The 26,065-nt window shown below is 33.9% G+C and overlaps 3 protein-coding genes, 1 long non-coding RNA gene and 1 pseudogene across 11 annotated transcripts in view; 2 read left to right on the top strand and 3 right to left on the bottom strand.

Annotated features, from left to right (window-relative positions):
- The window catches only part of LOC106334696, a 2,055-nt pseudogene extending 561 nt beyond the window's left edge, over positions 1-1,494 (bottom strand).
- The window catches only part of LOC106334700, a 10,627-nt gene extending 4,165 nt beyond the window's left edge, over positions 1-6,462 (bottom strand). For 2 of the 5 annotated variants that reach the window (XR_001268663.1, XR_001268664.1), the window contains exons 1-3: positions 6,186-6,447; positions 5,414-5,808; positions 3,448-5,341 (exon numbers count right to left, since the gene is read on the bottom strand). This is a non-coding gene — a long non-coding RNA (uncharacterized LOC106334700). Of the gene's footprint in view, positions 1-2,619; positions 2,897-2,980; positions 3,040-3,447; positions 5,342-5,413; positions 5,809-6,185 lie in introns of those variants that run through there. The other 3 variants (XR_001268667.1, XR_001268666.1, XR_001268665.1) reach the window with 3 other exon arrangements.
- Positions 6,463-7,422: 960 nt separating this feature from the next.
- Positions 7,423-8,989, top strand: LOC106334697. The gene is made up of 5 exons (XM_013773026.1): positions 7,423-7,542; positions 7,648-8,173; positions 8,254-8,307; positions 8,372-8,559; positions 8,687-8,989. The coding sequence occupies exons 2-5, from the start codon at positions 7,648-7,650 to the stop codon at positions 8,774-8,776; spliced, it is 858 nt and encodes a 285-aa protein (XP_013628480.1). The 5' UTR covers positions 7,423-7,542; the 3' UTR covers positions 8,777-8,989.
- Positions 8,990-13,193: 4,204 nt separating this feature from the next.
- Positions 13,194-15,770, bottom strand: LOC106332480 (probable trehalose-phosphate phosphatase I). Of its 4 annotated transcripts, none has more exons than XM_013770939.1 (12): positions 15,683-15,770; positions 15,316-15,584; positions 15,092-15,232; positions 14,929-15,000; positions 14,721-14,816; positions 14,580-14,636; positions 14,401-14,502; positions 14,243-14,320; positions 14,061-14,130; positions 13,773-13,858; positions 13,534-13,626; positions 13,194-13,454 (listed from the first exon to the last, which is right to left on the bottom strand). In XM_013770939.1, exons 1-12 carry the CDS (start codon positions 15,684-15,686, stop codon positions 13,398-13,400), a joined length of 1,125 nt encoding a protein of 374 aa, XP_013626393.1. In that variant the 5' UTR covers positions 15,687-15,770; the 3' UTR covers positions 13,194-13,397. The 4 variants fall into 4 exon arrangements, with proteins under 4 accessions (XP_013626393.1, XP_013626394.1, XP_013626391.1 ...); XM_013770940.1 differs by having other exon boundaries at positions 13,773-13,843; XM_013770937.1 differs by having other exon boundaries at positions 13,194-13,626.
- Positions 15,771-23,259: 7,489 nt separating this feature from the next.
- Positions 23,260-25,853, top strand: LOC106333268 (inactive TPR repeat-containing thioredoxin TTL3-like). Its single transcript, XM_013771737.1, has 4 exons — positions 23,260-24,534; positions 24,645-25,013; positions 25,086-25,419; positions 25,603-25,853. The coding sequence occupies exons 1-4, from the start codon at positions 23,642-23,644 to the stop codon at positions 25,753-25,755; spliced, it is 1,749 nt and encodes a 582-aa protein (XP_013627191.1). The 5' UTR covers positions 23,260-23,641; the 3' UTR covers positions 25,756-25,853.
- The last annotated feature ends 212 nt before the right edge of the window (positions 25,854-26,065 follow it).

Genomic DNA, 26,065 nt, shown 5'->3' with positions numbered 1-26,065 from the left:
ACGAATTTCCGACGATTTCGGCCATCAGAATCCCCCTGTTTTCTTGTCGTCATCATCGAATCTCCTAGAGGAATTAAACTCGAGTTGCATCCTCTCGAACCATAAATAATCCATCCAGTTTCTGCCATCATCATCAACATCTTGCTTGCCCATTGCGCTCGAGCTCACACTGTAATCATCTTCAATAGTCACATTAGTAGACGTTACAAGTATGGAGATCATATCTCCCGTGCTCTGACTCGGTTCTTGTGTCGTGGACCTGTTGAGACACTGGATCTCATGACCCGTCCTTGAGTTCTTGTCCATGAATCCAAAACTCCCATCACTCTTTGGACAACTCGAGTTTTGGCAAGTGTAAACACGCTTAGACGGTTCCATAAAATCACCTTTTCTCTTGGTCTCGGACCCCGAAGCTTCTTGATCTTCTGAGATCTCGAGGTCTTTGATATTAAGAAGCGCCTCTTCTTGGTTTAGCACACGAGACCAAGTATCGGTCTCTTTAGCCATCATCTTATCTTGTAAACATTTAGACTGCCTCGCGAGACGTCTCACTCTCCCTAAATCTAGCGACATGTGTTTAATCACAGCCGCCAGAACACTAACTTTCCAAGATTTTCTCAAGTCGTGCGGCTTTCGATACGGTGGCACACCGTGCTCGTGAGCCGCTCCTTGCTCTCCCCACCAAAGCTCCGTCCCCGTCGGCCACCACGGCGGCGCGATTCCTTTCTCTAACGGAAAATTGTGGCGGCGCGATTCCCCGTTGCATTAACGCCGATAGCAACGACCCTGGAGTCGTGTCTTGTAACTCTTGAAGCATGTGTAATAGACTCGACGGTTCTTTCTCGATCAGCTCTGCCGCAGCAGCAACCGCGAGTGTTATGTAATCAGAGACAGCGTTTGGAGCGGTTTGGTCGAACTGAACGGTTTCTTTCCACCAACGTCTTAAGCTGTCTGAAGAACCGGTTATTGGTTTGCCCTTTTCCGGTACGATCCCGTAGACAAACCCTTTCGCTTTACACACCTCCATGATCTTCATCATGTACTTCAACACCGAGTCTTGTGAACATGCCATCTTCTTGCGCCGCGAAGCTTCTGCTCGGTGCGATGCCAAGGAAACGACGTCGTTGCTTTGTCTTTTTTGTTGCTTGAGCTTCTCCATGAGGTTTCTGTCTTTCCACATGCGTCGTTTGAGATCATCATAGCTTATATCTTCTTCTCCTTCTTCTTCAGCTGGACTAAGTGGTTCTAATTCTTCGACTTCCACCATTTTGCTTTTTAGTCCAATAATTTAATTAATAATCATCTCATCTATCTTATTTTCTTAGTATAGTTTACGCTGATTGAGGTTGTTGTCTATACTGATGGAACACGACCAACTTTTCTTAGATTGAGTGCCTTTATATAGATGTTATTGATTATATAACGCACATGTAGAAGATTAACCATGTTTTTTTTGGGAAAGGAGGTTGTGCATGTGCATGGAGTACGTGTCTAGATTTCCAATTTTTTTTTTTTTTTTTTTTTTTAACTTAGATTTCCAAGTTTGGTATGAGCTAAACATAGCATGATTAACCCATAACTCACATGGGTCTCTTAGAGGTTGATTGTTTGTGGTTTTTGCTTTAGTTTTTGGTTTTTGCTTTTGTAGAAACCATTTTTCATTCAATCAAGTTTTTGGTTTTAGTTTTTATAAAAACCATTTGAGTTGTCAATCAAGATTTTCAATAAATAGATTCCCTAAAATTTAGGGAAACTAGTTTTTGAAAAGATTAACCAATTTATGAAGAAAAACCAAAAACCAACTTTTGTGACCTTTTATGAAGAAAAACGAATTTTGATTTTTTTTTGTAGAAACTACTACATTATAATTAATTAATAAAAACATAATATGTTTTATTAATAAAATATATTGTATAATCCTGAATTATAAAAATTGCCATTCAACTTTAAGAAAATATAAATAATTTATATAAGAAAATTTATAATTAGTTTCAAAATTTTATGTATTTTTATTTTTGTATCATTTATAATATTTATATAAGAAAAACTATTTCTATTCAAGTTTTAAAAATTAAAAATAATTTATATAAGGAAAATTTCTAAGTAGTTTCAAAATTTAATATTTTTATTTTTGTGTAATTTTATATATATATTATGATTTATATTTTACTATAATATATTTTTTATAAAAATATATTAATTAAAATATGTTATTGTATTTTATTTTAAAATAATAATCAGCATTTTGATAAATTTCAATTGTAAAATCTAAATATTTATTTCTATTTTATTATATTATTTTAAAGTAATGTATTAGTTAATTTTTGAATTTTTTTAAAAAATACTGCAAATCCAAAAACCAAAATCTAAATCTAAAAACCAAAAACCAAAAGCTGAAAACCAAAAACCAAAATCTAAAAACCAAAAGCTAAAATCTAAAAACCAAAAACTAAAACTAAAAACTATTGAAACAATCATCACCTTAATCATTATTTAACTAATTAAAAGCAAATAAAAACTCAAACGCTTAAAATTTTGGACCTCCAATGGGAGTCTCTTATTTAGGGGTTCTTATTTTTTAAAAAATTAAAAATTTATATAAATGAATTTTTGGTTATTAATTAAAACATTCTAAAAGATTACATTTTAAACATAGAACTTAAAAAAAACATATAAACAAAGATTCTCTGCCAAAAAGCTTCGGATCGCTACTCATTCTCTACAACAGGATCCTTACTAGTGTTTAACCAAGCAGATATGAGCACTTGATCATCTGTAGGCGTCCATGTTCTTCTTTCTTTACGCTCTGCAGGGGTCTCACCGAGATGAGGATCTTCACTTCGCGGAGTTCCATAAAGAGGAACCTTTGATGAAGAAACATGGACACTATCTTCCCCTAAACCAAACACAACATCTTGTTGACTATTGAGAAGGTCAACAAAATTTGAAGGATGTGTATTATATGGATTAGAATCCATACCGAGGTTTTTGAAAGAAGAGAAGGCGAGAAGAAGAATGAAACGTTTGAAAGATGAAAAGCTGGAGAAGAAAGATATGTCTTTAATAGATGCAAGAGAAGAGGTGACAGAAGAGAAAAAGCAAATGAGCATTTCATCACCATAAAATACGACCATTCATCACAACCAACCAATTAGAGTTGACATTTAACTAACAAGCGCATTAACTATCTAACCATTACATCAGTTCTATCTAACTGTAACCAAGCGCATTCATCACCACCACCAAAAGCATTAACTCTATCTAACCATTACATCAAGCGCATTCATCACCATTACACCAATCACATTAACTATATCTAACCATTTCAAAAATGATAACCACAACCAGATTCACAGTCAATTAACACAACCAGATGCACAGTGAATTCACTATCAATTCCTTTCATACCACAGCTCCTAAAACTTCTATCGGAGAAAAATGATTTACCTGATTCACTGTAGTCTTTGCCGCCGCCGAATTGTCGTTTGATCCTCGTCTTTGCCGAACTAACATGTCAGCTTGATCCGGAGAGTAGTCCTCGTATTTGACAAATGAAAATGTATCAGTGGTGATCCATACATGAATCAGGAGACATAAACAATACATAACAAAGTATGATTGAGACATAAGAGACAAAATGTAAGGGCCAACACAACCACCATATCAAAATAACTAAGACCGATTCGGTTTGACTTCGATTTACCTTTCGGTTTGACGATCGAGAGCGAGACGCGGAGGCGTCGACAGCTAGAGAAGGACGGCGGAGCCGTCGACGATCGAGAGCGAGACGCGGAGGCGTCGAGGAGAGCCACAGAGACGAGTAGTCGTCGAGAGCGGCGCGGACTGATTCCGTCGAGGAGAGCCACAGAGACGGAGGCGTCGAGGATTGAGAGATAGACGCGCATGCAACGAGGATAGCAAGAGAGAAGGAGTCGTCGAGAGGCGCCGACTCATCCCGTCGAGAAGAGATCATCTTCTGATTCGGACGAGGAGAGATCGGAAGAGAGATCGCAAGAGAGATAGAGAGAGAGCGACGCGGAGGAAACGAGGATAGCGAGAGAGAGAGAGAGAGTTGGAGTCGTCGACAAAGAGGAACCAACGCCTCCAAACACCAACGCGTGTCCAATTAGAGACGTTTCCTCTGTCCCCAATTTAAGCGACGTTATTTGCTTAATTACCTCTTTTTTTTAACCCAAAAACATTAATAACTCCTCGTTAGAACCCATGTTAATGCTGTTCTAAGTTGTCAAAGTTGGAATTTTGTGGCGGAGATATTTATATCTATTTCAGGTGGAGAAGAGTTATCCCCGGGCCATAGGGTTACCAGGATTTTTCTTCAGTTGCATGGCATCAAGGCACCGACTTGATTAAAATAAAAACAGAAGATTTTGATTATCACCGATCATATTCTACAAAAAGTGTAGAAATGTCTTGTGAATCTATTAGAAACCATGGGAATTAAAATAATCTTGGTGACGCATGTGTCCATGGTAATGGTAAGATAGTGGCCAGTTCTGACTTCAACATTGTATTAAAGTATAATGATAACTAGAATTTTTATATTTCAATACGTGACGGATAGTTTTCATTTGAATATTAGGAGAGAATCTATCTGTGGGATGTAACTCCACCCGGAGGTTAGGTCTGTGTCTTTAGTAGATCCGGATTTCAAAAAAAAAAACAGATAGTGTTCATACGTTGACTATGTTTTAGCATAGGTACTAAATATATGTTTGGATTGAGACAGTGAAGCAATGTTGAGATTGGACTTGGCCGTTTTCCTGTGTTTTTGATTAAAAGATTAATATAGATAAGAAGGTTATAAACGTTGTAAGAGTGATGTGGGAGAAGAAGAATAGGATACTCTCATTACAGGCATAGTAAGCGAGGGATTTCAGGAATTAGTCAGCAATATTAATTACGACGCTTTCGTATGAGCTTACCTAAGAGCATGATTAACCAAGGAACCCCATTTGGGTCTCTTAATGATTATTTAAGTAATTAAACGTAGTTAAGAAATTTAGTTAAGACACATTTAAATTTTGTACTTCAATGCTAGTTTATTAACTAAGGGTTCTTAAAAAAAAATTTATTAAACATTGTTTTATTAAAAATAAAATTTATTTATTAAATATAGTAACATATATTCATCAAACCTGTTGGTGGAGATAACAATTTGTGGATTAAAACAAACATCGATGATATTTTTGCATTACCTTGCTGGAGTTGTGATGAGGTAAGCCAGACCACTAACTGGAATAGATTGCCCACTGTACTCAGATTCTTTCCATTGTCCCAAAAGGTTCACAAAGAAGTTTCCACTGAACTTCCTGTAGAGAAGCTGCTGACCACGTAAGAGAGATTCATTGTTAGCATTATGTACACTGAAGTGGAAATAATGTATGTACGTTACCTGAGCGGATTGGAGAATGATGGGCATGTTAGAGGTGTAGAACAGCTTGATTGGGTAAGAACCCTGTTGTCCACGGGCATTCTTTGATCTCATAGGCAAAACCACGCGGGGCCCTTGGACTGTGGCAAGCCAGTTGGTAACATTGGGAAGGTTCTGCCGGTTGGGCTAAATGCCTTCCAGGTGATGCTCTCACAGATGTTGGTGGCGATGAAAAGGGAGATTCCTGAGCCGAGACCATACATACCCCTTCTGAAGAAGCTCGTCAAGGCAGATAACAATGATTCCGGCAAAGAAAAGCTGGAGGATGATGAGAACTATACAATGCAAAAAACGGTCTCACCAAATGCAAAACTCTAAACCCCTCCTCCCATTCTCTAGTATCGTTGATCCAACTTCTGTACATACAAATCAGATATCAGAAAGCTATACAAATTCCACACGCAATTGACAAAAAGTAATAAACTTTAATGCAAAATTCAAGTTTATTCAAACACCAAAGTCAGCTTCTGAAAATTATGAAAACTATACATAAGATTCTATTGGTAGCTAGTTTGAACAAACACCAACACTAAATAACCAATCTTCATATATGCTTCAGAAAAGTAACTAAAACAGCAACCAATGACACACTCTAAGCATTAACCATCATCTTCTTTTTCCATTTTTTCATACTAAAACTGTCATGGAGTAAGGAACACAACCTAAACAGCTATATTCATGATCTTAGTTCATAAGCGAGATCAAACCACAAAAGAAGAGAGAAAGACGAAACCTTTGTATCAAGCATAACAGCAGCGATGGTGGTACTCGTGACTTACCATGAGCGAAGTTGAAGGTCCGATCAATGGCCTTTAACGAGTAATTCGTTTTCCCGATTCTAAATCGATCAAAAACTAAATTCAATCAATCAAATATAATAGAGTGATTGAGAATCAATCTGGAAGAAGAAGAAGAAGAAGAAGAAGAGACGGAGAGACACGAGATGAAGAGATAGAGACGGAGAGAGGAAGAAAAGAGAAACAGAGTTTGAGAGCTACACGGTTCTTGCATTAGAGACTTTTTTTTTTTTTTTTTTTTTTTTTTTTTTTGATCAACGCATTAGAGACTTCCCTTGTGTTAATTGCAATTTTTTTTTTTTTTTTTAAATCATAATTATCCTCAGACACCTATCTAAAATACAGCTTTAATCACAATTTTCTTTAAGCAGCCTCTACCTTCTTTTTTTTTTTCTTTTTACACCTTACATGTCTTTTACGATGGGAAAAATAATAAACAAACCACCTGGAAAAAGAAAGCGAATTCGTGATCTAATGCGTATGCACTAAATATTAGCTAGTGAAAACGATGTCCGTTTATTAATTTTTTTATAAATCTCAAGAAATTATATAACATATTATATTTTTATTAAATTTATTTACGTTGGCAACCAATTGAATAAGTAAACAGGACCCCTCCCAAAATAAATAACTATATCAGATTTTAAACATTCTCTCTTCTATCACTGAACCAAAAAAAAATTGTCTATTTTTATCATTTTTTTGTCTATTTTTATCATTCTATAAAGGTTTCAACAATGTAAGAATTTCAAGAACTGTTAGACAAGTATTAATGTGTTTACTTATATCATTTATGCTATTTTTTTTTAATTCAGATCCATTTAGCAGCTATGCTGAAAAGTAAAAATTATCTCCAACTCATTGCTAGTTATTACTCTAAACATTACTATCGAACAATATAGATTGGTACCCCTTTTATATTTAGAGAAAATAAATAATATTCATATATACCGAAAAATTGCTTTATATATAAAAATATATATATATTAGAGTAGTTTTATATCTTTTCTAGAGGCTACCCTATTTTCAGATGCTTATTATTGGGCCAGTAGATAATAATGGATTTATTAATCTCATTGGGCTTCATTAAGGTTACAAGCCCAGTAAGCAGTGGGGACCGCGCGTCGCTTTCACGCCCAATAATCATGATTCGAAACGCTCAACTAAAATAATAATAAAAAAAAAAAGAAAATCGAGATCGGAAAATATCCCCAACGCTTCCCGCCTCATCCGAATCAAAAACCCTAATTTTCCAGATCAACCACCGACGACGGATCCTCTCAATCTCCCCAGGTCACTCTCGAAATCGATTCCTTCCCCGAATCAATTCAGCATTTCAATTTCAATTCTACATTCAATTATTGATCTTTCCTTTTGTGTGTATGTGTGATTTTGAAGATGACTGAAGATAGCGGCGAATTAGCAGCGCCCGGAGAGATCCGACCCTCTCTGGCTAATTTGACCAATCTTCCAAAGAAGAGGGGAGCTTCGTCGATTTCGAGCGATTCACTTGATAGTCCTAGAGTAGAGTTCTCAAAGAGGCTATCCGTAGTTGTGGATGACTTGGTTAAGCAAAACGGGTCTTCTTCCTCGGATTCCAAGTGTAGCTCTGACGACGAGAAAGGATCTGGTGGTGATGCTATGGTGGAGGTTTCTAGTGGAGATGCCAAACCGTCGAAAGGGATCTACTTTGAGCCTGGTGACAGAGACGGTGCGCGAGAGTTTAAAACTGATGAAGGGTTGGCTTTATCTTTGTTGAGCAGCAGCGATGCTGAGATAAAGAAGGAGTTGGGTAGTTGTCAGAATCTGAGATCGTTTGAGATGAGTAGATGCTCCAATGTTGACAAGGAAGAGCATGTGAATGTGAATATGGGAGATGATGATGATTTGATAAAGTCATGTTCTTGTTCTTTTTGTCTTAAAGGTAAGCTGATTCTTGAGGCTTTTTTTTTTTCTCTTACATAGTGTCTTGTCTTGATTCAAGTAAACTGGATTTGTTTTCAGCTGCGTATATCTGGTCGGATCTTCATTACCAGGACATCAAAGGTCGATTATCTGGTAAGTCCTGCGTATAAGGATATCCTTGTGAATATTGTTATATGATTTCGCGTTTCTGAACCAGCCTTGAAGAAGAGTCAGAAAGTAGCTAGCAGCTTGATTCAAAGGAATGACAAAGAAAAACAACCTACGGGCTTTCATGCCTTGGTAAACTCTGTTGGCGCTGCAAAGCTAGAATCTGATCTCATGGCTCAGTGGAGGTCTCTGTTTCTCGGCATGGGAGATATCCTCGCTCATGAAAGCAATCACCTTGTAAGTGCTATCAGAAGCTTCTTAATATGTTCTCTAAATGCAAAGTGTTTTTTTTTTCTTTAACCCTGTTGCTTTCGCTGCCCATGAACCTGAGTTTTCCTCTGTTTGTGTAACTCCAATTATGCAGCAAAATAGCTTTGTGACAATGAAAGATTTGCGGGAAGATTGCAAGATTGATTTGGAGAGAGCAACCAAAACACCTCAGCACAACACCTGATAAGTAGTCTTCTCTACTTTGTCAAACACTTAAGGTTCCCTTTTTAATTTTCGCAGCAGCTCGTGTGAAAATTATATTATGTAATATCTCGATGCAATGTATAGATGCTTCAAAAAAAAATCATCCCGTATGTGTATTGACAACTGCTGTTTGTTTTTTCCCTTGAACTCTTTGTATCTCTTTGGCATTTGACTATTTTGTATTTCTTTTTTTTTTTTTTTTTGTAAACTACTATTTTGTATTTCTTTTGTTACGACTTTGAATCAGAGTCAAGTATATGGTTGCATTTGATGAGGTATCAAAACTCATGCTGATATTCTACACCTTTTTGTTAAATTAACAAAATAACAAATCATTTTCTACCCATTTATGGAAAAAAATCCTGTATAACTAAAAAAACTGGAGATAGTGGAAAGGACATACTCGACGTACGTTGCAAGTTAGGTCAAATTGGAACTTAGTAAACAGTAACTGGGCTCAATAAATTTGATTATGGACTAATTTACAGAAAAAGCCTAATACAGTTTCTTGAACATCTCATAAAATGGTTGCTCAAAAAAAAAAAAAGAACATCTCATAAAATGATAAAATGAAAGATTCTAATGAAAGCAGATGGAGTACGTGATATGTTTGCCAAGTTAATAAATATATTTGCTTGGTTCTTACACAATTCACGTTCAAGTACTTTCAGCAGACACGTATACACTGAGAATACAGTAATCTAGCTCCCTATTGTCCTGGCTTCCTTTGCAAGAGCTCCCCATGCATGTGACACATTTATATTGTCATATATTATATTCACTGGTACACGACTAACTTAGGCAGAGATCCATCTTTTTAAAGTATGTGTAGTTAACATTTAGTCAAAACATATCGAATATAATAATCGCGATACCCATATCTAATTTATCTTTTGATGCTAGAGGACCATATCAAATCTTCTAAAAAATAAATATATAAAATGTTTCAAGAGAATCCACGTACATTTTAAAGTAAAATAAAAAACAATCAACTCCAAGATGTGCTTGATATTATTATACATGTAAAATCTTTTCTTTTCTTTGAACATTTACATATAAAATCTTACAAACCATGTATTGCATTGCGTTTACATTGACGTAAGAAAAAGAAAATATGCAAAGCCTTTTTTCAAAATAAAAAAATAAAAAAAATATGCATAATACGAAGGATGTTGTGATTGTTGTCTATACGACAGTATTACATCAGATCATAAACGTCTCACGGGATATGTATCTAGTGCATAGTAAATTCACTATAAGCACGTAAGATAATTTTACCAAAAATGTTTTGACATGCCTAATGATTCTAATGATTCTAGACATGCCTATAGAAAGCTCGACCCTCGAAGAAGGGACCATTCCCCAATGCGTACAAATTTAACCAACGTACAAAACTATGGGAGCTCGAGAAGACCATCCCTTTTCTTCACTCTCAATATTTCGAAAACCATTATTTAAAAAAAAAACTGAAAACATGCAAATACATTGAAAGAGTACTATTTAAATTGAAAAGAATATATAAAATTCCAATAATAATTATGGACAAACCAATAATAATTGGGACAAGAGAATTTGATACTGATGTAGAGTCTACATGGACCTCTATATCAATAAATCGACATTGAATCTGAGCTCCACGTGAATCATTACTATCGCCAAGATTCACACCATTGATATTCGGATATATAAAATTCCAATGTTGTGGACGAATATAAACCTTTTGCAGTTGATTTAAAATTTGATTCCCTTTTAACTAAACCATTTGTATGTATACAAAACTCTAGAAGAAGCATCTCGTTTAACGTGGTTAATAATACATACATAAAATATGAGATTTGTGGTGTGAAGAGACTCGCTAATCACCAATAATTGCGATTTGAAGGCATAGTCGAATAATATTATTAAGCTAACAACTAATTAATGTTAGCCTAGAGAGCTAAGTGTCAGCCAATGAAAGGGACTGAAGGGAAAGCAAAGAGCGGAATCCATCTTTCCACGTTCAGATAAAGTGAGGAAGTGAGTGTAGTTACAACTTACAACACTTTGGAAATGTTGTATTGTCTTTGTTTCCTCCCTCCCCCATGTGTTTAGCTTTGTTTTCTTCTTTCTTTTTGCCATTTTAGATTTGTTTTGTCTCTATTTTTTGTTTTAATAACATACTTTTAACATTATCTCGTACGATCTTATAAGGGGTATCCAACTTGGCAAATTCTAACTCTTCACATCGCCATGTTAATTAGAATTATAGCTTTAAAGTTTGATTCTAATATTGTGTTGAATAACTACACCCTGTTTATATTTGATATATTAAAAGCTTATAAATATTTTTAAAATTTATCTCTACAAATATATGAAACGGTGATGGCTTTCTAGTTCATCATATAATCATTTCCTCGTTAATATGGTATATGGTTCATGTATGATTAAATATCTGAATATAAAATTTATCGGTTTCTAGAGTTAAAAATAATATTCTAGGACAATAACAATGAGAATACATCTAGAGAAAACAAATATTGTGAATTTGTGAAATGTCTACATCAGATGGGTTTGAAAACAGATGCAGCCTTATTGTGATAGTTAGTCGCATTATACGCACAAAAGCTATATATATAGACAAAAAGCTTTGACCATAATGGCCATCCACTATTGATTTGCTATGACACTACGTATAGTCATGACTCGAGATACAAATCTCAGCTTTCACAGAAACTGCGTGCATGCACCTGATGCCACAGCCACTCATATATATACACATAATATGTGTATTTATGTCTATATGTCATTCCCACTGCCAGATTCCAAAAGACGTAACTACTAATTCGAGTATAAAGAGAAAAGTAACATATAGGGAAGTCAGAGATTAGGCTTGACATGTACAACTTATCTATTTGTGGATTACTCTGCCTAACTCTTTTATAGTTTTATGGTTGAATAGCATGCGGACAATTGGAGCAAGAAGGCAAATGAAATTTAATAGGTTTATCTTATCAAAAATACACTAAAAATGTAAAACTTCTAGTAGAAACGAGATACACTATTAATATATTAAAGAACATGAGATGAGAGGTTCATGTTTCACACAATGCTGCATACGGACAGTGCCGTGCCAACCTTTGGAGGGCCTAAGGCAAAAAAAATTTTTACAACACCTTAGATAATCTTTTTTAAAAGGTCTCTTCATGAAAATTTTAGTTGGTATGTTTATAAGAAAATTACAACAGCTAAACAACTACTCCCTCTGTTCCTGAAAATAAGATTTTTTAGAGTATGCACGCTTATTAAGAATTTAATAAATGTTTATAATTTAATTTATTTTTTACTTTCTTATACACTTTCCAATAACTTTCCACCAATAAAATTTAATCAATTCAACTATTCTCAATTAATGTTCCTCAAAAATATAAAAAGTACCTTAACAATATAGAAAATCTATCTTTGTGGAACAAGAAAAAAATCTAAAACATCTTACTTTCGGGAACAGAAGTAGTATTTATTATTAAAATTCTAAAAACAAAAGAGCCCAAGCTAAAAAATGTAGAGAAAATATATATAACAAAAGAGCCAAAGCTAAAAATGTAGAGAAAATATATGTCTCTGCAAGTAACACTTGCAAACTAATGTAATGTATATTGTACATATAAAGCATCATACCACACAAACTAATGTATTATACGCATAAGTGGGGGCTTATATTTTGATTGAAAATTAAAGGGTCTGAGGCTTGTGCCATTTTCTCCCAACGGTGGGCACGGCATACGGAATTACGGATCATAAGAAAGGGCAAATAGAACACAATTCTCCAAAATATCTTAACATTTACACACATAACAATTCCTCTAAATATGAAAATTACATATTGCCCATCTAAAAGTGCTTAATCAATACATAGGAATATGAAAATAGAAAATCCTCATCCATAAAAAAATCACACACGAAATTGAAAAAGTGTAACATTATCGTATTAGAAATGATTTCAACCAACTATAATCTGCTACAATACTAATAATAAAATTTTCTGTACCAGCAAACAAAAACCTTATCGAGCGTTCGTAATGAGGGCCAAAGGACACGCGCGAAGAGGAACACGACTTTTTAACCCAAAGCAACAATAAAAGCAAAATAAGACCTCCTAGTTTCCAGAGTTTGTCTTTGCTACAACGAGCAAGAATACACGTGCTAATTCTTGGTTCGATCTGGGTTAATTCGGTTAGTTTATTGTCTATATAATTTAGTTCAGTTGGACCCCACGAGCCAGTGTCAATGTGTCAGTAGACAAGTGCGAAAAGTGAGACAAATTAAATCTCATACATCAAACACACACACACACATATATATATATATATATATATATATACTACATTTACGAAGATAATTACAATTTATTAGAACCAGCTACTCGAAACAATTTGCGACCCTTTTTCTTGTTCATCTTATTTTAGCAAGAAATTGACCAAAGGGGCATATATTAGACCTTGTCATATCCTTATACAACGTTCTAAGAAAAGTTTGTAATGTTCAGAAAAAGGTTAGCCATGTACATATTGATTGGCATTAACTATTTCGAACATTGTCACTAGCTCATTTATTATACATCCTCTTCACACACCTGGCTGCATTTGTTTCCACGCCACCAATCGTTGCAAGAAATTCATCACCTATTGAGTTCGTTTTTAAGAGAGTTAGCACGTGTAGAAAACCGTTAACTGCAAAATACTTATGTGTGTGTGGACATGCCTCGGATGGATCTTGCAAATAATATGAGGCATCCGTATCCTTGGGGAATTTGGAGACAAGAACGCCACAGCCTTCACCTCTGTCTCGTAGCATCTAATTCATTTACAGGGCACAAATTTTAATCAACACATATAATAGTGTTGTAACTTAATTGTTTGGATATTTAATATTTTTATGAAATATTAGTTTTTTTAACTACTTATGAAATATTAGCTAATTGAGAAAAATAATTGGTATACCTTAAATGCATCTTCGTCGGTCCGGTCATCACCGATATAAACTGGGAAAACGTTGTTAGAGTTTCCAAACCCTGTAAGGTTCAAAACTAAGTTCAATCTTTTAATTAATTGTATCAAATTCTTAAAAGGTGAAATGAGAGGCATATTGATGATGAAAAATGATCAGTGGAGCAAAGACACTTTTGAATATGAAGACAACACAAGAAAAAAAACATATTGCTTTGTTTTTATTATAGATGTTGAAAAAGTATTTGATTTAAGAAAAAGAGAGAGCAGCTGAGAACTCACCAAGTGACTCTAACAAGAACTCAAGAGCTTTTCCTTTATCCCATTCAATCATAGGACGTATTTCGAAAACCTGTTAATTACATCCAAAACATATTTAGATAATTTACACTCACTGTTATGTTATAAATCACAAGTTTCTTGTAAGTATATCTTGATGACCAGTGAGAAATGTCATGTCATACCTTTCGACCTTGGTTCAGTTTAAGCCTAGGGTATTCCTTTAATACCGACCGAACCTCTAGAACCAGTTCGCTCCATTTCTGGATTATTATGTTTTCCATTTTAACGTTAGTTTTCATTATTTAATAAAACTTTTCTCTTAATGTGATTTCGATTTTACCTTCTCATCGACGCAACGAAAGTGCACAGAAGCACAGAACTTGTTGTTTTCTACTATGACTCCAGGAGTTGATTTGGTTTTCTCCAAAAGTTGTCTATAGACCTATAAAAATTAAGCACATGCAATGTTAATTAGCGACACTGGAGCGACAGGTATATATATTTGTCGTAATGTCTTACTTCATCGATCATGGGAAGATAAGCACTGGCTGGTTGGTACAGAAGAGACTGTTTAACCTAAACAAAAGACAAATAAAGTTTAGATGACAAACAAATATTATTATTTTGTTTTTATCAGTTAATTATGTAATTTGAAATTACCCTCTTGTGTCTGGAGAAACCTTTTGCCGGCCCTTTAATGTCCATGCCATGGCTGCCAGCATAATACAGCTCAGCTAGCTTGACAAAGTTATACACCTTTGGAAAGCATAAATACTAAAATTAGCTTTGACCAAAAAGAACTAAAATTAGCTAATTATACATAAATAAATTAAAAATATTGTGGAAAATGACAAGGAAAATAAAATACCTTGTCTAGGCATCTACCAGTAACTATAGCAGTTGGAAAACACTTAGCCAGTTTTTTTACTGTTCTTCTCATCTGAGAATAGCAATGAAAATGTGATAATTAATCACATAGATTAATTAAAATCATAAGGTCAAAAAAGATTAATGTGATATCAAGACCAAACCTTGCTTGACATGAAAGCTCTGTCTGGATCATCAACGATGGGAGAGAGAGTACCGTCATAATCAAGAAATATTACGATTTGTTTCCCTCCCGAAGCTTCTGTGATTTTCTCAAACATTTCTAATGCAGAAGGATGCTGCATCTGTCGCGGAAACACAACAAAAATTTGTAAGAGAAAAGATCATTTAGGGTTCGTGAAAGAAAGTTATTATGAAGACTACTTACGATCCATGAACTTAGTTGTTGCTCTGAGGAGATGGAAGAAGGGAGTGATTTTGGATGAGTAGGAGAAGAAGCTCGCATTGAATCTACCCAAGCGTTGATTCTTTCGCCATCATTGATGATTTCTAGGTTCTTGAGAAGCTTTTTCTTGGAGATTGAGATGAAACCAGGAGGAGCCGAAGAGTTGTTGGGGATGATAGACCTTGCGGCCTCTGATACGACAACGTTTTGACTCTCTGACATCCTGTGTGGTTTCTCCATGACAAAACTCACTGAGACAAGCAGAGCATAAAGGATTGGTTATCGAGAAGAGAGTTATATATTTAGGTTATGTCGAGATGATGAAGCTAGTGAAACAACTAAAGCTTACCCATATTAGAAAATTAGAGACTGAAGGTGAACTACTTGAATCAAAGATGAATTTGATATTAAGGGAGAGAAGAAAGAAATGATCTGAACTTGTGTGTTTTATTTCAAGTCCTGCGAGTTGGTTTATGTAGGAGAAACAAGGCAAAAAGTGGGACCTACAAAACTCGAGCCATTGTGTGATCCACTGGGCCTAGTAATGTTTCAGGGCCCCATTTCTCCGATCCCTAACTATTTTCACTTCTATATATTATAATAGAATTAAAAGTGTTACATCTCATCTCTATTTCCACTTTTAAAATAGAGATTTCCATTTTTTCTCTATTATAGAGTCATACTTTTTTTTTCAAAATAGTCATTTAACTTTCAAATTTTTATATTTGTAACCAAAATAATTATATTTATAGAGAAATACAGTTTTTGTAGGAGTATAATAACATTTTTTATTTACATAATAGTCTTTTAACAAAACTTTAGTTTAAAAAAATTCATAAGTTTATGAAAATATTTTAAAAGTTAAAAATAAATAGGGTTAATTATCAACTTTTATAAACAAAATATATCTTTTGTAAAATTAAAATAGAATCTTTTGAAAATATTTATTTATAGAAATAAAAATAGAAAAATATATTGGAGAGAAATTCATCTCTATTTTAGAAATGTTTTATAGGGGAATACATGGAGATGGTCTTATTCGCGCGTACGTTGTAGTATGTTTGCGTGTTTGTCTCCGAACCATGCGAGTCGTCGAGCCCGCGTCTCCTCGGTTTTTATTTATTTTTGGATTTAAATTAAGTAAAACGTGTAAAATTTAATAAAACACTGTATAATAGTATATCTATTATGAAAATTTAAATTATACCTGATTCATTTTCATGCTACAGAAATCTTTGACTTTATGATAAACATTCATGCAATTTCGTTTTCATATTTACTTAATGATATTTTTCGCAAACACACATATATAAGATCATTTTTCTTGATGTTCTTAGCTACCTTTAAATTATAATAGTCTCGATTTCTTTATAATTGTTTTTCGATACACATATATTGTTAGAAGCTTTCTTTTGAAGTTTGGTATTCATGTTTATTTGTTTTTTATTTGAACTAAGACACATTCATATATAAGATGCATATTTTTTATGTTTTCAGAAAACCTATATCCTGTTTCTTCTTCATATGTTAGCTGTATCAATTTCTATTAAAATGAGACATACATTTATTGTTAGAAGAGATAATTTACTAACCAAAATTAAATAATCTCATTCTCATTAATCTGAAACATATGTGCAGTTTATTGGCCAAGGTTAACAGATGCATTGAATCAAAAGAAACAAGCAATTATATAAAGAGTAGATATCAATTACTTATACAAATATAAACGTTGCTACATTGTTACACATTCGAACAAAAAAATAATTATTATTTGAATTATAGTGCGTCTACAATATCATTAATACTACTACGCTATCTAGAAATATATCAAATTTGAAAAATCTGACATTCTATAATAATGTTTTGACATATATACTCATGTTGTATAACATTGAAATTGTATATTTAATTTATGTATTTTATTTTTAATATTTTATATGTATTATCGTCCATTTTTTTAAGACTGATTGACACCTTTTATCAAATTAATTTTTCTGAATTTCAAGTTCGATATAAAGTCAAACAGAAAAACGTATGTGTTTGTGTAAGTCTCTTTGTATAATAAAACAGTTGCTTTGTTTTATTAATCTTTCTTCTCTTTTCTATTTTTTTGAGATCTCTCTTACATTGGATCTATTTATATATGCAATAGAAAACTTAGCTTTATCCTATTACAATATGATCTAGGAATCTTAACTTAATCCTAAACCTATTAGGCTTTAGTTATTCAAATTTCCTTTTTGAATAACTTGTTTCCTAAGTAACAATTTTGAAGCTTATCCAACAGATTAGGGGTTTGTCCCGAACCTCATAGTATTATTTTTTTTTACAAAGAAACACAAACTAATATATGTATACTATCCATGGGTTTTGTAATCTCTACTCCTAATATTATTGTGTGATCTTATCATACTTAGGTTGCTCATGTGAATTTGTTTTCTCCACCATATATCAATGTGACATACTACACATACCACCTCTTTTTAAATCATGAAATTTGAATTTCATTGCATTTCTTTTACAAAAAGGTATTATGATAATGTAATGATGTTAAATTGTTTGATTTATGATAGTGACTAAAACTAGCTTTGAGTAAGATTGAAGCAAAACATAGGAAGAATCTTTTCATACATGTGTCGCATGTGTCTTAAACATTCTTCAATAAAATATTAGACAAAAATTCGATATTAAAACAGCACTCACTTTCCACATCCAATAATTATATGGTGTTGTTCCTTAAATATACAGCTTGTCGCTTGATTAATTTTTAGTTTGAAATTTATAATTTATTCCATGATCACTTCACTACCCTGTTTAAAAATAAACAACTTTGAACATTTGATAATAGAGTGAGCGAAAGTCAAGACTAATGCACTAACTTTTAATTATTTTCCGCAACGCTCGAAAAATATATACATCCGTATTCTAAATTTTAAATTAATAACCCGAATAAATTTCCTTATTTAAATGCATATAAAAATCGAAAATCTAAAATTTAACTCCGACATTTGATTTTCCGGTATTTATTGTGTGTTTCATTCAGTACATGATAAGTTTCTAACGAAACCTAAATGTAAGCCGTACAATCGTACAAAACGCAACCAATTGTTTTTTTCTTTCTAACATTTTCATTAAGGCCTTGATTGGTTCAAACGCAGCGGATGAGGTTGCGGTTGCGGCTGCGGGAGTTTAAGGATGCGGGTGGTTGCGGTTTCTAGCAGTTTTAAGAGATTTGTATGACTGGTTCTGCGGTTAGAAATTGGTGCGTTTGCGGGATACTTATGACTGGATAACTACCAAATACAGCAGCAGTTAAATAATAAATTAACAATATTTACATTTTATACAATTATAAAAAATATCAAAAATCATAATATTCTAATAAATATGAAAATTATATTTAGAAAGTTATAGTTTTAAATTTTTAATATTATAGAAAATATTTTTATTTTAAAATTTATAATATTAATTAAAATATAATATATATATTTTAGTATTTTTATAATTCTAATTTAAAATTTTTATTGAATATTTTTATTTTTGTATTTATATGGTTTTTGAAAAAAAAGAAAAAATAATTATCCTCATGCAACCGTCCGCAAACACTATCTGAAACCAGCTTTTGATTTTAAGAGGTTCGGAGCGGTTTGAATCGATTTGTAGCGGTTTGTATGATTGTTTCGAAACGCTGTCAACCGCTAACAACCGTAAAAGCTGTGTTTCCGGGTGGTAACGGAGAAACCAGCCAGGCTCCATTTTGAGTCATCGCTCTTTGTTGCTGATGCAAGAGAAACACCAAATGCGTTAGTTCTAAACTTAGAGCATCTCCAATGTAAAACTTAATTTTTACTTTTAAAATAGAATAAAAGTGAATATGAAGTACAAATACTCTAATCCCACTAAATTTTCTACTCCGTAATAGAGCGATGAACAAACAAAAATAAATTACTCCATTTATGGAGTAAATTCTATTATGGAGTGAAATATAGAATTATATTTGAACATTTCTCACTTCATATTTACTTAGAATTACTTAAAATAGAGTGGAAATGGAGATTCCCTTAGAATTATACAACAGTTGGATTGGCTATATTTGTTAGGTTCGGCTCAACCAAAAAAACCCAGTAAAAGTGGGATTTAGTTAGATTTTTAAAAAATTGGTTATATATTATTTTAACTATAATTGAGATTCTTTATACCAAAATTAGTAGATTTATATAAAAAAGCATAAAATTAGAAAATGACTCATGAAAAATTTAGTGGCGAGGAAAAGTGAGAACCACGCGCGGGAATTCTTGGCGGGCCATGATAGATGCATGAGAGAGTCATGCGCCATTAATGTGAAAAATTGTCTCTAGTCCCACCATGCCAGCTAATTTCATTAGATGGTCTCCCCTTAACAATACTATGTTAAAATTCTCTTCTTTTTTTTTGTTTATTAAAAAAAATGTAACGCAATAAAAAAGTAAAAACAAATAGTTTAGGAATTTTTTTTTTTTTGGCAAAATAGTGTTATATTCACCATTTCAGTTTCTAAATAGCAGTTAAAAATCTAACTAAAAAAGTGAATACTCTATTTTCCCATAATCATGCGCTCTTTCCTTTGAATGGTTCTTTTTTGACCTTTACAAAAGTGAAAAATCAGTGTGTTTTTTATTTTATTTTAAAAAATCAGTGTGTTTATGTAAATGAGATTATAAAGAGTGTGAAAGATATACTCAGAGCGAAAGAGAACAAACAAAGCAGAAAGAAGAGAGAGAATCCGAAGAAACATCAAAACAAGGTTATTAAACATTTATTGCTTATTCTGCATTCTCAATAGATGCTGTCATGTGAATAAACTTTGATCTTGGTAAGCAATTCAAGAACTTCTTCACAAGTTTAGGTTGGTCAAATACTTGACCTAGTGCGGCTGACTTTGCGGCGATCTCAGTTAACTTCCCGGAGAAGCTATCAACAGATTCAGAATCTTGCATTCTTAAGCGTTCAAAATCGTTCATTAGTGTTTGTAGGCGTGCTTCTTTTACGCGTTCGGCTCCAACGTTTCTGGATGCAATAGCTTCCCAAATTTCTTTAGGGGAGTCATCTTCTCCAGCCTGCAGAATGAAACTTTCAGGTACTGACTGAAACAAAAGTGCTGTTGCGAGATCATTCTTCTCTTCATTGGTTGATCCAGGATCGATTGTCTCCCAAACTTTATGAACCTTTAGCAATACTTTCATCCTCTTCACCCATACAGTATAATTTGATGAAGACAGCATCGGACAAACAATAGTGGATGGAACGTTTGATTTCGTCGGAATTTTAACGTCACCCATTGTAGCTGTGTCTTGACTTTGGATTCTTTAACTCACCTAGTTGCTCTGATACCAAATAAAGTCAAACAGAAAAACGTATGTGTTTGTGTAAGTCTCTTTGTATAATAAAACAGTTGCTTTGTTTTATTAATCTTTCTTCTCTTTTCTATTTTTTTGAGATCTCTCTTACATTGGATCTATTTATATATGCAATAGAAAACTTAGCTTTATCCTATTACAATATGATCTAGGAATCTTAACTTAATCCTAAACCTATTAGGCTTTAGTTATTCAAATTTCCTTTTTGAATAACTTGTTTCCTAAGTAAGAATTTTGAAGCTTATCCAACACGATACACTTTTAGCTACTGAAATGATGTTAAGTTATTGTTAACAGTATACATAATAGTTTCATAGATGGTATTATGTCATTTATACAGTGTGTGTAATTTTTAATACATTAGTTTTGTCGGAATGTGTGATCATATGGTAGCATGGCACTTTGTTTGTGTAGTTACAATCTTTTTTTTCCTTAAATTTTTTAACACTCATTTAAAGTATACCATCATATAATATTAGTATTGGATCAAAAAGTACACTTAATGTAAACAATAATCATTTTAGTACTGCATCCTATTTTTAACAGATCTGTAATAAATTATTTTCTTGCTTTCGAAGATGTCTTCAGAAAGGAACCTTTTTAGAAAGATTCATGTATTCCTTCGCATTTAGATGGTTAATTGAAGGTTGCATATATCAATAACACAAAATGTTTAATTAATACTAGTATTAACCACTATTAAATAGCATAGGTTGAGAACATCTATGTTTACTAAATAGTTGGATTAATTAATATATGTTTCAAGCTTGAAATATTTGAGTCGGAGAAGAAAAAAATCCAGAAAGATTTGAATTAATATATTCTGAAGATTCATCATTAAACATCATAAGAAATTAGTACTCTTTGATTTTATACATTTATGGTATTAAGATTGTTAATAAATATACATACCAAGTCACAATACAGATTGTATAAAGATTTATTATCAACAAATTATGCAACTTTCTAAATATTTAACATTGTGTTCACATGTTTGTTAAACATATGGACTTTTTTGCGGGTCGAGTGGTTTACAAATTTTTAACAGCAATGTAATATTTTTTTAAAAAATCTTTATATATCAGCGACTGAATCACTAACTTCCTATGGAGCTGAATTATCGTATCTAGCGGATGATGAGAGTTACTTAGCCACCAATGAACCGGATAGGACGTGTTGTCCACTACCTGAAACTATATGTTTTATGAGTTGTCTGAATATTGTTGTGCATCAAGCCAAACACCGCACGTATACTTCAGTGCGTGTCGACTCTATTGAAAACATAAACGTACAAAACCCTTCTCTGATCTCCTTTCTAGTAATAAGTCGGCAGATTCCTTCTGTTAACCTAAAAGAGAATAATGTCATGAATAATAATTCAGTAATAAAGTAAAGGGAAAAAAGTATTAATACGTAACATATTAGTTCAATGTACGTGTGTACACGAAAGCCCACAAAGTTCTGATTCGTACTAGTGATCTATGATATCAAAATGTTTTATTTTCGCTGGTTACTTAAGGGCTAACGTACTGTGCTAGTTAACCACTCGTTTTAAGATTTGTTTATTGCTAAGATTATGTTATTAGTTTAGGTATTAGTACTAATTGCCTTATTTGCCCTTCTGTATATATTTTAATCAAGTTCCTTCCTGGATTTTAGTCTGTTTACTATATTCAACACAGATACTAATCTTATGGTTTACTAAAATTGGTTTTAATGTTAAACTGGATTATTAGTCTAGCACTTTGTGAGTGTTACAAAAAAAAAATCTTGCACTTTGCGTTACAAAATTAAGAGCTAGATAAAAAGGCTCCATATAACATGAAGTCCTTTAATCCAATGGTTTTTGGACTAAGGATTCATTAATGTTTTTACACCAGCAGGTTTAGGTTTCAATTCCCGGAGAAAACAATTTATTAAACAATTATGCAGACTACAGAAGAAATGCTTACAAGAGATCTTCAACATGGTGCAAGTAAACTCGGTCAGACGTGATTTTCGTAGGACGGCTCAGATGATGCAGTTAGACGTAGATCCTTATAAGGCAGGTAGTATTGTCGGTTGTCGGATAAGAAATAAAAGAGCTTAAACAACTACTCATTACTCAATCAACCTTCATAATGATGTCAACAGGAATATATCGATGCAAAGATTTTACATTTCCTTCGCGCCAACCTTCATAATGATGTCAACAGGAATATATCGATGCAAAGATTTTACATTTCCTTCGCGCCAACCTTCATAATGATGTCAACAGGAATATATCGATGCAAAGATTTTACATTTCCTTAACTCTATATATTAATTTTTACTATCTTAATACCATAATCTTGAGCTTGATATATCACTACTATTCACCAAGATATTTGAAATTATGCTTTCACAACGATACGTAAAATAGAATCAGGTCGAGAAAAACTCGGACTTCTTTTCGTTAGGACGTCTCACATTTTCTTTCTAAATATTGACTAAACAACGCTTCTCTTACAAAATCAACAGGCGATAGCCATAGAAAAAAAAAAAGCAAACGAAGAGCCAAAAAAAGAGGGGAAAAAATCAAGAATTGTCAGAGAGAAAAGAACAGAAGACAAACCCCCACCATCAAAATTCTATTGACAATTTTACATTGACTTTTGAAGAGAAACCAAAATATCATTCTTCTTTTTTCTTTTTCTCAATCTTAACCTAGTTTGATCAAAAAGTTTGATGACAATGCCATTTTGTGTAAAGTTATTGATTCAAGAAGAGAACACGCAACAACAAAAAGCTTCCTCCCTCTCCTCTCTTCTCTTAACATTGATGTCCTTCTCTTCTTCATAATACCGTATATTTCTATCTTCCTATATCAACCCTTTCCAGTGGTTTGATTGATTGTTCATCGACGTATTTTGTTCTATCTAGGGGCCTAAAAAATGGCAGAAAGTCAGGTGAAGAAAAGGTGGCGTTGTGGATTGTTGGGGCTTGTTGGTAGATGTGGCTTAAGGTCCAAGAGATCTACAGCTACAAATGGTAGCCATAAAAGCACAATGAGCAGCAGCAACGCCTCCACAGCATGCACCCCTAATATCCAGTTCACTAAATCTCCAGGTATCGATTTAAACGCCAAAAAGCTTCAAGAACACAAAGTTTCACCTGAGCCGATCCAGTTACCGGACCAGACACAAAGACCTATTTCAAACCCCTCACCCAATAAAAACCCTAATAACCAACATTTAGACAATAACGGGAATCAACAAGAGAGTAACAATCTAGAGCCGGTCCAACAACAAGCGAAGAAGGTTCCAAGGGAAGCTATCGGTTTATCCGGTGAGCTAGAGAGTATGATCATAGACAACCAGAAAGCCAAAGGGATTAATGGCTCTATGGTTCGAGCATCTTCAGGAAATGTGATGTTGTTTGGCAATCTTGGGAACTTGAAGCAGCCTGGCACAACAGCGGTTGGGAATAAAACTAATGTTCAAAACAACGAAGAAAGACCAACATCATTAGTTGCACCAACATCGGTTTCGGATAACCAAGAACAGCCAGGATCATTGTGTAGGGAGGTATCCACACGAATGGATCCAGAAACGTTAAAGACAATGGCGAACGAAGATTACAAGAACGGGAACTATGTAGAGGCCTTAGCATTGTATGATGCTGCGATAGCCATTGATCCAAAGAAGGCTGCGTATCGTAGCAACAAAAGCGCAGCATTAGCAGCATTGGGGAGGATCCTTGAAGCAGTGTTTGAATGTAAAGAAGCAATCCGAATGGAGCCTCATTACCATAAAGCTCAACATCGGTTGGCTTACTTGTACCTCAGGTAATTAATCTCACCAAAAGCCTACCTTGTAACTCAAGTAATCTATTTATTATTATTTTTTTTTAAAGTAATCTATTTATATTATAATAAACTTGAAACTAAACCATCAGGTTAGGGGAGGTGGAGAACTCAATATATCATTTCAAGCATTCTGGTCCAGAAGCAGACCAAGAAGACGTTTTAAAGGCCAAAACGGTACAAACACTTCTCAACAAATGCACTGAAGCCAAAAGATTGCGTGATTGGAACACTCTTATCAAAGAAACAGAAAACACCATAGCTTCAGGAGCCGATGCAGCTCCTCATGTATATGCATTGCAAGCAGAGGCTTTTCTAAAGAGCTTAAGACATCAAGAGGCCGATGATGCTTTGTCTAGATGTCCGGTTTTGGATGTGGAAATGAGCACAAAATATTACGGACCGATCAGTTCCGCTGGTTTCTTGGTCGTATGGGCTCAGGTTCATATGTCTTCCGGAAGGTTTGTTCTGTCCGAGTTTCTATACCATGTTGAGATGATTTGATATGGTTTAACCGGTTTGTGTCTAATTAGATTTGGAGAAGCCGTTGAGGCGATTCAACGAGCGAACAAGCTTGATGGGAACAACAGGGAAGTAAGCATGGTTCTCCGGCGTGCGCAGGCGGTTATGGCGGCGCGGTCTAAAGGCAACGATTACTTCAAAGCTGGACGGTTTCAAGAAGCTAGCGCAGCTTATGGTGAAGGGTTAGACCATGACTCGAGAAACTCAGTTTTGTTATGTAACCGAGCAGCATGTCTGTCCAAAATGAGCAAGTTCGATAGAGCGGTCGAGGATTGCACTGCAGCACTCACCGTCCGTCCTCTGTACACCAAGGCTCGGCTGAGAAGAGCTGACTGTAACGCTAAGGTAGTATATTGAAATAATGTTTTAGTATATACTAAACATTAATATTTGAAAAAATTTGTTACAGTTATTAAGAATTTCATAAGAAACTAGTGCGATTTACGGTTTAAGTGGACGCCTAGACATTGTCTAAACTGATTTTTTTAACACTCACCATTAATTTTTTTTTTTTTTGTGGGGTTGCAGCTTGGGAATTGGGAATCGGCGATTAAAGACTACGAGATACTAAGAAAAGAGACACCGGAAGATGAGGAAGTGATCAGAGGATTGTCGGAGACTAAGGAGCAGCTTGTGAAATGCCAAGGCCACCGTGAAATGGATCAGGAAGTTACTGACTGAGGAGTCTTGTTTTTTTTTTTGGCCGTGAACTTTTAACTTCTAATCGGTGTAAATACAAAGAGTTTGAGTACTAGTAACAATATAGAACAAAGATTTTAAACTCGTACTATAATATATCTACTCCCATATGATTATTATTTTATTCTTTTCTTCTCTATTTTGCATTTGCTTATCTAGTATATTTCTACAAACTTAGCCGACATGAACATGGAGATGGAGATGGAGATGAAGATGATAATAGAATTTGATTAAATTTAGAATCTTGTCCGAGTATTATACCAAGTAGTATGTTTCTTTTATATTTAACAAA

Source organism: Brassica oleracea, chromosome C3, assembly GCF_000695525.1.
Source record: "Brassica oleracea var. oleracea cultivar TO1000 chromosome C3, BOL, whole genome shotgun sequence".
In the NCBI taxonomy this organism is placed as follows: domain Eukaryota; kingdom Viridiplantae; phylum Streptophyta; class Magnoliopsida; order Brassicales; family Brassicaceae; genus Brassica; species Brassica oleracea.
The sequence above is the reverse complement of the archived record's forward strand: the minus strand, read 5'-3'. Positions and strand labels throughout refer to the sequence as shown.